The 9,815-nt window shown below is 54.3% G+C and overlaps 1 protein-coding gene across 3 annotated transcripts in view; it reads left to right on the forward strand.

The window, feature by feature from the left end:
• EHMT1 (euchromatic histone lysine methyltransferase 1) overlaps positions 1-8,908 on the forward strand; it is a 76,182-nt gene extending 67,274 nt beyond the window's left edge. For all 3 annotated transcript variants that reach the window (XM_024762138.1, XM_024762139.1, XM_024762140.1), the window contains exons 25-26: positions 7,370-7,545; positions 7,672-8,908. In XM_024762138.1, coding sequence (XP_024617906.1) covers positions 7,370-7,545; positions 7,672-7,846 — 351 coding nt within the window. In that variant the 3' untranslated portion in view covers positions 7,847-8,908. The remainder of the gene's footprint in view (positions 1-7,369; positions 7,546-7,671) is intronic.
• Positions 8,909-9,815: the final 907 nt, after the last annotated feature.

Here is a 9,815-nt window from a genome sequence, read left to right on the forward strand (position 1 = left end):
GTCTTTTCACAGCTTAGTGGCTTCCTTACATCTTCGTTCGTGGAGAAGTTTTAAAAATTTATTGTGGGTTGTTCCGTCGGGCCGCTTGTCGTAAGAGCTCTTCACAAGCCCTGAATGGTACCCTTTGTCCAACGTGTGTTGTGAGTATTTCCCTCCTGCCTTTCGTTCCTCTTCACAGAACAGAAAACGTTTTTAATGGTTTAGTGCTTTATGTGTCCTAAGAAATCTTTGCTGCAAGGTTGTGAAGATTTTCTCCTTTCTCTAGAATTTTTATATTTTAGCAAAATTACATTTAGATCTGTGATCTGTTTCAAGAACGTTTGTATATGGTTTGTTTTTTTTTGCTTAACGTATTTTTTTTGGTGAGATCACTTAAGTTCTATTCTCTTAGCAAATTTCGGCTGTACAAAACAGTGTCTTCACCTGTAGTCACCATGTTATACATTTGATCCTCAGACCTTTTTCATTTTATAAATTTACTGTCTCCCTGTTTCCCCCACTCCTCACCCCCTGGCAACCCCTATTCTACTCGGTTTCCACGAAAGTTTGCCTTAAAAAAAAAAAGAGGCCACATAAAGTGACACCATGCCGTCTTTGTCATTTGCTGGCTTATCTCAGATGATGCCCTTGAGGTTCATCCATATTGTCCCAAATGGCAGGATTTCCTTTTTTTTTTTTTTAAGGCGGAATAGTATTCCACTGTATGTGTGCCACATTTTCTTACCCATTAATGGACACTTGGTTGTTTCCATATCTTGGCTGCTGTGAATAATGCTGCAGTGGACATGGGGGAGCAGATATCTCTTCAAGGTTGTGGTTTTGTTTCCTTCGTAAATGTTCTGGAGTGGGATCGCTGGATCACACGGTAGTCCTGTTTTCACCTTCTTGAGGAAGCTCCATCCACACTGTTGTCCACAGTGGCCGCACCGATTTACCTCCCCCCCCGCAGTGCACTGAGGGCTCCCTTTTCTCTACACCCTCACCAGTGCTTCTTGTCTTTTTGATGACGGTCATTCTGACAGGTGTGAGGTGATTAATCATTGTGGTTTCGATGTGCATTTCTCTGATGATTAGTGATGTGAAGCATCTTTTCATGTACCTGTTGGCCATCTGTGTGTCTTCTTTGGAAAGATGATTATTCAGTTCCTCTGCCCATTTTTTAAATTGGCTTTTTTGTTTTTTGCTACTGAGTTGTGTGAGTTCTTTATATATTTTGGATAATAACCCCTTATCAGACACATGGTTTGCAAATATTTTCTCCCATTCAGTAGCTGCCTTTTTCTTTCTTTTTTGCCGCACGTCTCGGCTTGCAGGATCTTAGTTCCCCGACCAGGGAGTGAACCTGGGCCTATGGCAGTGAAAGCGCTGAGTCCTAACCCGTGGACCACCAGGGAACACCTGGTACCTGCTTTTTCATTTTGTTGATGGTTTCCTTTGCTGTGCAGAAGCTTTTTAGTTCAGTGTAGTCCACTTGTTTACTTTTGCTTTTGGTGTCAAATCCAAATATCATTCAAGACCAATATCAAAGGGCTTCCCACCTGTTTTCTTCTAGAAGTCTCACAGTTTCAGGTCTCACATTTTGCATTGATTTTTGTTTTTGGTGTAAGATAGGGGTTGAGGTTCCCTTTTGTCCATGTCAATGTAAAGTCTCTCCTTGCACTATTGAAAGGAGGTCTGTCTGGGCTATGTTTTTTCCTTCGGTTTATTTGCCAATCCGTAACCTACATCGCTCTGTCCTGGTCACAGGCGCACCTCGGAGGCGCTGCGGGCTCAGTCCCAGGCCAGCAACATAGCGAATATCACAGTAGAGCGCATTACAGTACACATACCATAGGCTATTAAGCGTACAATAGCATTGTCTTATAAAAATAATGTATATACCTTAATCAAAAGATGCTTTATTGCTAAAAAGTGCTAACCATCATCTGAGCCTTCAGTGGGTCACAGTAGTAACATCAAAGGTCACTGACCACATATACCGTAACAAATACAGCAGTACTGAAAACGTTTAAAATACTACGAGAATTACCAGAGTGTGACGGAGACAGGAAGTAAGCAGATACTGTTGGAAGAATGGAGCCCGCAGACCCACTGGATGCGGTGTCTGCAAAGTTCAGCAAACCAAGGTGCGCCGGTACGGCTGTGAGACTAAACCCTGAAACCAGGTCGTGTTGTGCTCAGACCCTGTTTCCTCCAAAAGCCGTTTCACCTTTTCTGTGTCCTTTGCATTTCCCTGTAGATTCTGGAATCAGGGCATCAGTACAGGAAGCCGCGGCCGGAGCCCTGCTGGGGTTGCCTCCCGTTTGTTGCTGAGTTTAGGGCGTCGGCGTCTGCACAGCATTAGGTCTCCTCCTGGTCCCTGGTGTTGCGTCCAGGTGTCCGCAGAGCTTGCAGGCTCTCAGGGTGTAGATCTTACACATGTTCCCTTAAGTTTACTCCCAAGTATTCCATGCTCTTATGCTTTCGTAAACAGTGTTGCTGTTTACTTCGTTGTCTAATTGTTGCTAGGATATGGAAATACTTGGTTTTTTGTATATCGACCTTGCTAAATCCACTTGTTAATTCCAGTAGCTTTTTTGACGGTTCTCTAGGATTTTCTGTATGTATAACTGTGTCATGTGTGAGTAAAGACAGCTCTACTTCTTCCTTGCCCTTCTAAGTCTGTGCTGAGAGCCTGGCTGGGGTCTCAGCAGTGGGAGGGGACATCCTTGCCCGTCTCTGTCAAGGGAAAAGCATTCATTCTTTGAACACCAAGTGTGATGTGAGCTGTGAGCTTTTCGTAGATGCCCTCGTAGAAGTATTCTGGTGCTGATTTGTTTACTGAGGCCTAATTTGTATGCAGGAGATTCACCCATTTATGTGTCCAGCTCTGTTGGTTTTGACAGGCGTCTCCTTGTTCCTGCCCCATCAGTGGTCTCAGGGTCCTCTGCTCAGGGTCACCCAGGCCGTCCAGGCGTGGTCCGGCTGCGTCTTTTCTGGACCTTGGACCTCGGAGTCCTCGGGCTCACATGCTGGTTGTCAGAACGCAAGTTCTCGGCTGCAGGACTGAGGTCCAGCCGGGGCTCTGTCTGCTCCCAGGGGCCCCAAGCACACAGCCCCCTTCTTGAAGGTCAGCAGGAGAACCACGCACGGTGTGATCTGATCGCGGGAGTGGCTTTCGTGAGAAGCGAGTCACAGGTTGCCCAGGGGGTGGGGTTCTGTGAGCGAGCGAGGCTGGGGTGAGCACCACTGCACCGAGATATGCAGACCAGCTCTCGGGGACACCCGGCCCCTCTGTCCCTGCCGTTTGCCTTTTCCAGAATGTCGTATGGGTGGATTCCCACGGCACATGGCCTCTGGGTCTGGCCCTCTCCCTGGTGGAGGGAACCTCTGGGAGCTTGTCTGCGGTGTCACGTGTTTGTGTTGGTTGGGTCATCACTGCTCAGTCGTGTGGATACCCCTCAGGCTGCTCCTCCATCCACCAGACGCATTTGGGCTGTTTCCAGGTGTTGGCGGTTAGCGCAGCTTTCGAGAGCATTCATGTCAGGCTTTGGGTGGATGTGTCCTCATCCCCTGGGGCCGCGTGGTGGTGACTGGCAGCTTCATGGGAGGCTCGGCCATGTCCCTGGCACATGTGTCCCAAGCATCTGGAGAGTCCTGGCAGGAGGGCAGGTCCAGTGCTGGCTGCTCCTTTGTGGTGGGGAGCAGGGTCCTGGTGTTGGACCATTTCAGTGCTCTTGTAAATGGCATTTTTTCCCCTGATTTAGTTGCTTGATACATAGAAATAGTTACTTTTTTCCAACTGACTTTTTTTTTTTTTTTTTTTTGGGGTACGCGGGCCTCTCACTGTTGTGGCCTCTCCCATTGCGGAGCACAGGCTCTGGACACGCAGGCTCAGTGGCCGTGGCTCACGGGCCCAGCCACTCCGCAGCATGTGGGATCTTCCCGGACTGGGGCACGAACCTGTGTCCCCTGCATCGGCAGGCGGACTCTCAACCACTGCGCCACCAGAGAAGCCCCCAACTAACTTTTAACTCTGTGACCTGTTAAACTCACTGACTAGATGTAGCATTTATTTGTGAGTTCTCTTCTCAGTGGACACGATCGTGTCATCAGCACACGGTCCCCTCCCGGCCGGGCCGCTGTGCCTGCCTTGGTGGAGAAAAGCTTCCAGAACCCAGGCTCCCATGGGCGCTGGTGCTCAGAGCTCTGTCCCTAGTCCACCAAGAGTGACCTGGATTGACGTTAGGCTGTGTTCAGTGTTTTTCTGCATCTGCTGAAATGCCCCTACAATCTCTCTTGTACTTACTGTAGTAACATGGTGGATAATCTGATTTTATGGCCATCGTTGGGCCATCATTACTGGTTTGTAATCTCACGCCTGCTTCAGCACAGGGTGTTGTGCTGCCGGTGGTCGGCCTGCACTGGCCCGTAGGCTGGCCTGCGTGTGTCCCCAGAGCCTGCCCCCGACCATCTGGCACCGCTAGCATCTGTGCCTGTGGGTCTGTGTCTAGTGTCTGGGGGTTTCCTGCTTATTTTCATTCTGTTTGCCCATTGCCCCTTGTTCCGGATGAGTTTTTGTTTGGGTTCCAAACTCTGTATTTGCAAACCTGCCTGAAGAAATGCATTGCGGCTTCGGAGCCCTCATCTGGAATCACTCGGTCCATTTGTGGGAACGAGGGTGGTTCGGGGCTGAGCTGCAGCCGCCAGCCTCTCCGAGTCTAGCCCAGCCTTCCCGGCAGTGACCCTCGCCCTGGGGTGCAGCCCTCAGGGTCCCACCTGCAGCAAGGAAGGTTCGCAGGGCCCTAGACCCCCGGCCTCATGCCCGCTGTGCAGCACAGCTAGGAACGCCAGCCGCTGAGCTCGACCCCCGTGGAGGAGCCTTCCTGGAGCGTCCGCTCCTTCACGAGGCGTTTTCTTTGTTGCTTTTTCTGAAATGCTCTGTCAGGCTGTCTCGAGTCTCCGCAGACCAGGCAGCTTGCCTGACCACAGGTCAGCGCTCTGATTCTCACCAACATCCTTTGACAGATGGGGCATGTGCGGACGCTGTCCGGGGAGGGGCGGAGGGGGCGTTCCTGGGGGCCCCAAGGGGGCCCCACACAGGCCTCTCCACGTTCCCCGCTTACCTGTCTGGGAGGAGCTTTCTGTCTCCAGACTGCTCTGGCTGGTGCTTCTGTAAAAACACTGCAGATTCCAAGCCCGTTTCTTAATTATCAGATTCTAAGACGTGGAGTTACCCTGTCTGATTGCTGTGCTTGTTTCTCAGCTCCTCCCCTGAGCAGCTCCTGGACCGCTGCCAGCCCCTGGCCCCCATAGGGACATCCCTCCAGTGGCCACCCTCTCTCCTCCCTTTGCTGCGACCGCTGCCTTTGACCCCTGGCCTTTCCGTCTCTTCAGCCCCGCACACCGGGCTGTGCCCCTGGGAGGGTCCTGGCAACCCGAGTGCCGCTGACTCTGGGCCCTCAGCCCCGGCCCCCAGCTGTGTGGGTCTCCTGCTTGCTCTGGTCCACTCCTCCTGGACCCGAGCAGGTAGCCCTCTTCAGTCTTGCCCCATGGGTCTTTCGTTCTGGGCACGTAAAAAGCCACGGATGCAGCACGTCCCCCAGCCGTTCCAGCTCAGGCCTGTGTGTCCCCGAGTGTTGGCATGTCAGAGTGCCCATACCCACTGGGCCATCTGCCTGTGCCTCGCTCCCCCACCCACCATTTGAGGCATCAGGAAACTTTCCGGTTCTGCCTTCCAGGTGTTTCCTGGGTCTGATCACCTGTCCTCATGCTGCTGAGTCTGTCCCTCTCCTTGCTGTTCTGGAACCTTCCAAACACCTGCTCTGTCCCCATCTCCTCTTCTCGCTTCAAGCCTCTTCTCGAGTCCCCTGGTTAACCCGGGTGCCCTCACGCCCTCAGCCTCTCAGAGTCATGATGTGGGTGGCTCGTGTGGGCGTGGGGCTCCCTCCCCACAGTATTTTTGCCTCAGAACCAGGTGTGGGTGGTTTCTGGATCAGAGAAGCTTTAAAAAAGCAGCACATGCGTCTGAAAGGACACATCTTAAAGACCGAGAAAGGCTGCTTGTCGCAGGAGGGACGCAGGGTCCTCATAGAGGGGAATGGTCAGGTCTTCAGGATGGGTGGCCCCCGCTTGGTGCAGGCCGGTGACCAAGGGCTCAGGACATAACTCCTGGGAAGTGTGGGTAGCATGGCGGGGGCCCAGGGCCAGGGACCAGTGGGCAGAACCCCCACTTGTTCCCCAGGAAGCCTTGGTGTCCCTGGGGGGCCACCTGTGGGTCCTGCAGGCTCTGGGCAGGGTCTCCATGCGGGACCCTTACAGGGGCTCCCTTTAGGGACCCAGGGGGGAGGGGGTGTCTGGGCCGCCTCGCGCCCCTGGGTGGTAGAGGTGGTGTCCGCACGGCCCTTCGCTGCTTGGGGTCCAGCCCAGGGCCTCCTTCCATTATCACACGGGCACGTGCTTCTCACCCACCCCTTTGTGCTGCTCCTTTAGTCTCTTGTTCAGCTTAGGAAAAAAGAAAAGAGAAAAAGTGAAAACATGTTTCACTTCATCCAAGGATTTCTCACTCTTGTCTTTATGGATAAAGACATAGAAAGGGGGAGAAAATCAGTATAGTTGAGGCTCTTCCCTGGCTTCCTGGCCCCCTGGCCGCTGGCGTGAGGGTCAGACCGCAGTGGCCGATGGCATGGTGGTGCTCTGGGGGGGTCTGCTTGCTGCTCACTCAGGGGTTCGGTTCTGGGTGGGTGTCCTCGCCGTGTGGCCCCTCTGACTTTGGGTCGATCTTGTGCTCTGGATCCTTCCAGAGAAAACTCTTTCCCACGGCTTGGATGGTTAGACCAGGCCCCTTTCTCACGGTCAGCTCAGCCCCTTCTGCCCTGTGTTGTTACCGCGGCAGCAGTGCCAGAGGCACGGTTGGGACCCCGGTCCCGGGGCTCCTCTCTGTCCTGAAGGGTCTGTGGTTTTCTGAGTCCCCTCGTGAGCAACCTGGCAGCTTCCCTCCCACTGTCCCACTGCCCCTCAGCCCCTCAGCTCCCAAGCAGCTACCTGCCCAGTGCCCCCTGCGTCTCCCACTCCTGCTAAGTTGAACCCCTGCTCCTCCATCACCAGGTCCCTGGGGAGTTGTGCTGCCCGGTGGTCCTTACAGGACCATGTGGCCCCTTAGCCACCCCACGTGGTTCCCATAACGCTGTCCTCCTCTGTCCTGGTGCTGACAGCATCAGAGCGTCGGATGGGACGGTGCCAGCCACATAGATTATCCATGTTTGTGCTCGTTTTCACCCCCGGAGTTGAAGCCCCACGAGAGAGGGGGAGGAGAGGGTGGCGTCCGCTGCGTGGCAGTGGCGGTGCCCACGCCTGCCCTCCTGGGACGCTCAGTGCGTGTCTCCCCCAGGACGGAGAGCTGTACTGCATCGATGCGCGTTTCTATGGCAACGTCAGCCGCTTCATCAACCACCACTGCGAGCCCAACCTGGTGCCTGTGCGCGTCTTCATGTCCCACCAGGACCTGCGCTTCCCCAGGATCGCCTTCTTCAGCACCCGCCTGATCGAGGCCGGGGAGCAGCTGGGGTAGGTGCCCGCCAGGCGCACGCGCTACCTGCCCCAGACTGGACGGCTCGGGCGGGGCTAGGTGGGCCCGTCTCCCGGGAGGTGCTGGTGGGCCCGGACCCCCGCCCAGCTCTGTTCTCCCCCCAGGTTTGACTACGGGGAGCGCTTCTGGGACATCAAAGGCAAGCTGTTCAGCTGCCGCTGTGGCTCCCCCAAGTGCCGGCACTCCAGCGCCGCCCTGGCCCAGCGGCAGGCCGGCGCCCAGGCCGCCCAGGAGGACGGGCTGCCCGACACCAGCTCCTCCCCCGCCGACCCGCTATGAGAGAGAGCCGCGGCCCGGGCGCCCAAGCGGATGCCGTTCACGCTGCGGTTCGGGGAGAAAAGGAGAAGCGCACACGACGACGTCTGAGGTCCCGGCCTGGTGCTGGCGGGGCCGGGCTGCGCGGTGGGCGCTCTGGGACTCTGCACTGGTGTCGCCCGTGAGTTTCTGATGGTGATTTTGTCGTTTCCACGTTTCTCGTTTCCCCTCTGCTCTCCGTCGTTCCTGACCCACCGCTGGGCTTGTGGGCAGTGTCCTGTCGACCCAGACCCCTCCGTGTGGCCCCGCCAAAGCCACCGTCACCCACCCGCAGCCCGAGGGGCTGGTGCCGGCTCCTGGGGCCGCGCAGACCCTGTCCCCACCGCTCCTGAGAGGTCAGGGCCGAGCTGCCACTGACCTTGGAGAAAACGTGGGTTTGCTTTTTAAAGAAATCCTATATCTAGTCCTATATACCAGACCTCTAACGTGTTTCTTTTCGAGGAAGCGGTCTGGGGGTGCAGGAGGGCCACGGCCCACGGAGGACCCACACCTGCCCTGCGAGTGCCGTGAGGCCGGCACCTTCTGTTGATTTCTAAGCCACACGCTCTGATGATGAATAAACTGATTTATTTTCTACCATTATTGGACATTAGGACAAACAAAAAATAAAAAACAGAAAACACAGACAACGGTGCTGATTCTGGTGTGGTTTCTACTCACCATGTGAAAATAAACTATCAACTGTATAAAGAGAACAAAGTGATTTTAGAATAAAATGCAGGAGAAAACTTTTTTTAAAATGTTAGTCTTGTAGTGTGAATAAATTTGCCATCACCTTTTGTGTGATGGCCTGCCAGGTCATATACTTTTTTTTGGCATATACTTTTTTAAATACTGTAATTAGTGCAGTAACAGTGGGTTTTTTTGTGCGACTCTTCTAAAACATTCATAATGCAGTCATGTTTATTTTTTCTGTTGAAATGTTTTTGACAAGTTCTAAGAGCAGTCTTTTGGCTCAGACCATTTCTTGTTCTGTTTTCAATGAAATCAATAAAAAAAAAAAAAAGAAGTACTTTAAATGAGGTTTCATCATGGTATCATGTTTCAACTGGTTTCTGCAAAATACCCGTGTTTCCCTTGGGGTGCGGTGCTCGTGGGGTCCCACACGGCCCCGGGGACCAGTGGGCAGGCCCAGCCCTGTGCCGAGTCTGAGAAGGTGGACCTGACACCCCCACTCATCCCTGCAGAGAGGACACGGCCCGCCCCTCCCCAGGCAGCCTGTGCGTGCGTGTGCCTGTGCGTGTGCGTGGGGGGCACGTCTGTGTGTGCCAAGCTCTCAGGAGGCTGACGGAGGTCTGGAATCAGATCTGTGTCTGGACGTGGTAAGGCTGGGCCCTCTCCTCCTGCCGGAACCTCCAGTCCCAAAACTCATCGGGAGCCTCCGAACACAAGAAGCAGCTTGAATGCTCTATTTTTTATACACAGACGTCATTCAGTTAGACATTTTCAGACATTTATCCAGAACCTGCATTTTGCAAACAGCGCAAACAGGGTGGCTTCCCTGTGGACGTGGATAAGGCCCGATGTGCGGAGCCAGGAGCCTGAGCTGTGACTGGTCCGCCCGAAGAGCCCTTTCTTCCTGGAGGACTTGGGCTGGGTCCTCAGGGCTCACTGCCTTTCTCTTCTGAGGGCAACAGGACCACAGGAGGGGCTGTGCTGGCGGGGAGGGCCCACCTGCAGCTGGTTTTCAGGCCCTGAGACCCACCAGCCCTGTGTGCCTTCCCCCAGCCCAGCCCTCGGGCTCCAAGCCCAGGGGACTGCAGGGGACGAAGGTCCTTGTGTGTTGGCAGTCCACCTGTTATGTGCTGGGCCAGTGCTGGTGTCCAAACAACTGTCTGTTGAATCAAGACAGTCTAGTTGCAAACCTTTAGGGTGCTGGGGAGGTCTGTGGGGTGAGGGCCCCCACGAGGTGCCGTCTCGGCAGTGGGTGCTG

Source organism: Neophocaena asiaeorientalis, unplaced genomic scaffold (genome assembly GCF_003031525.2).
Source record: "Neophocaena asiaeorientalis asiaeorientalis breed wild unplaced genomic scaffold, Neophocaena_asiaeorientalis_V1.1 scaffold78, whole genome shotgun sequence".
Classification (NCBI taxonomy): Eukaryota; Metazoa; Chordata; class Mammalia; order Artiodactyla; family Phocoenidae; genus Neophocaena; species Neophocaena asiaeorientalis.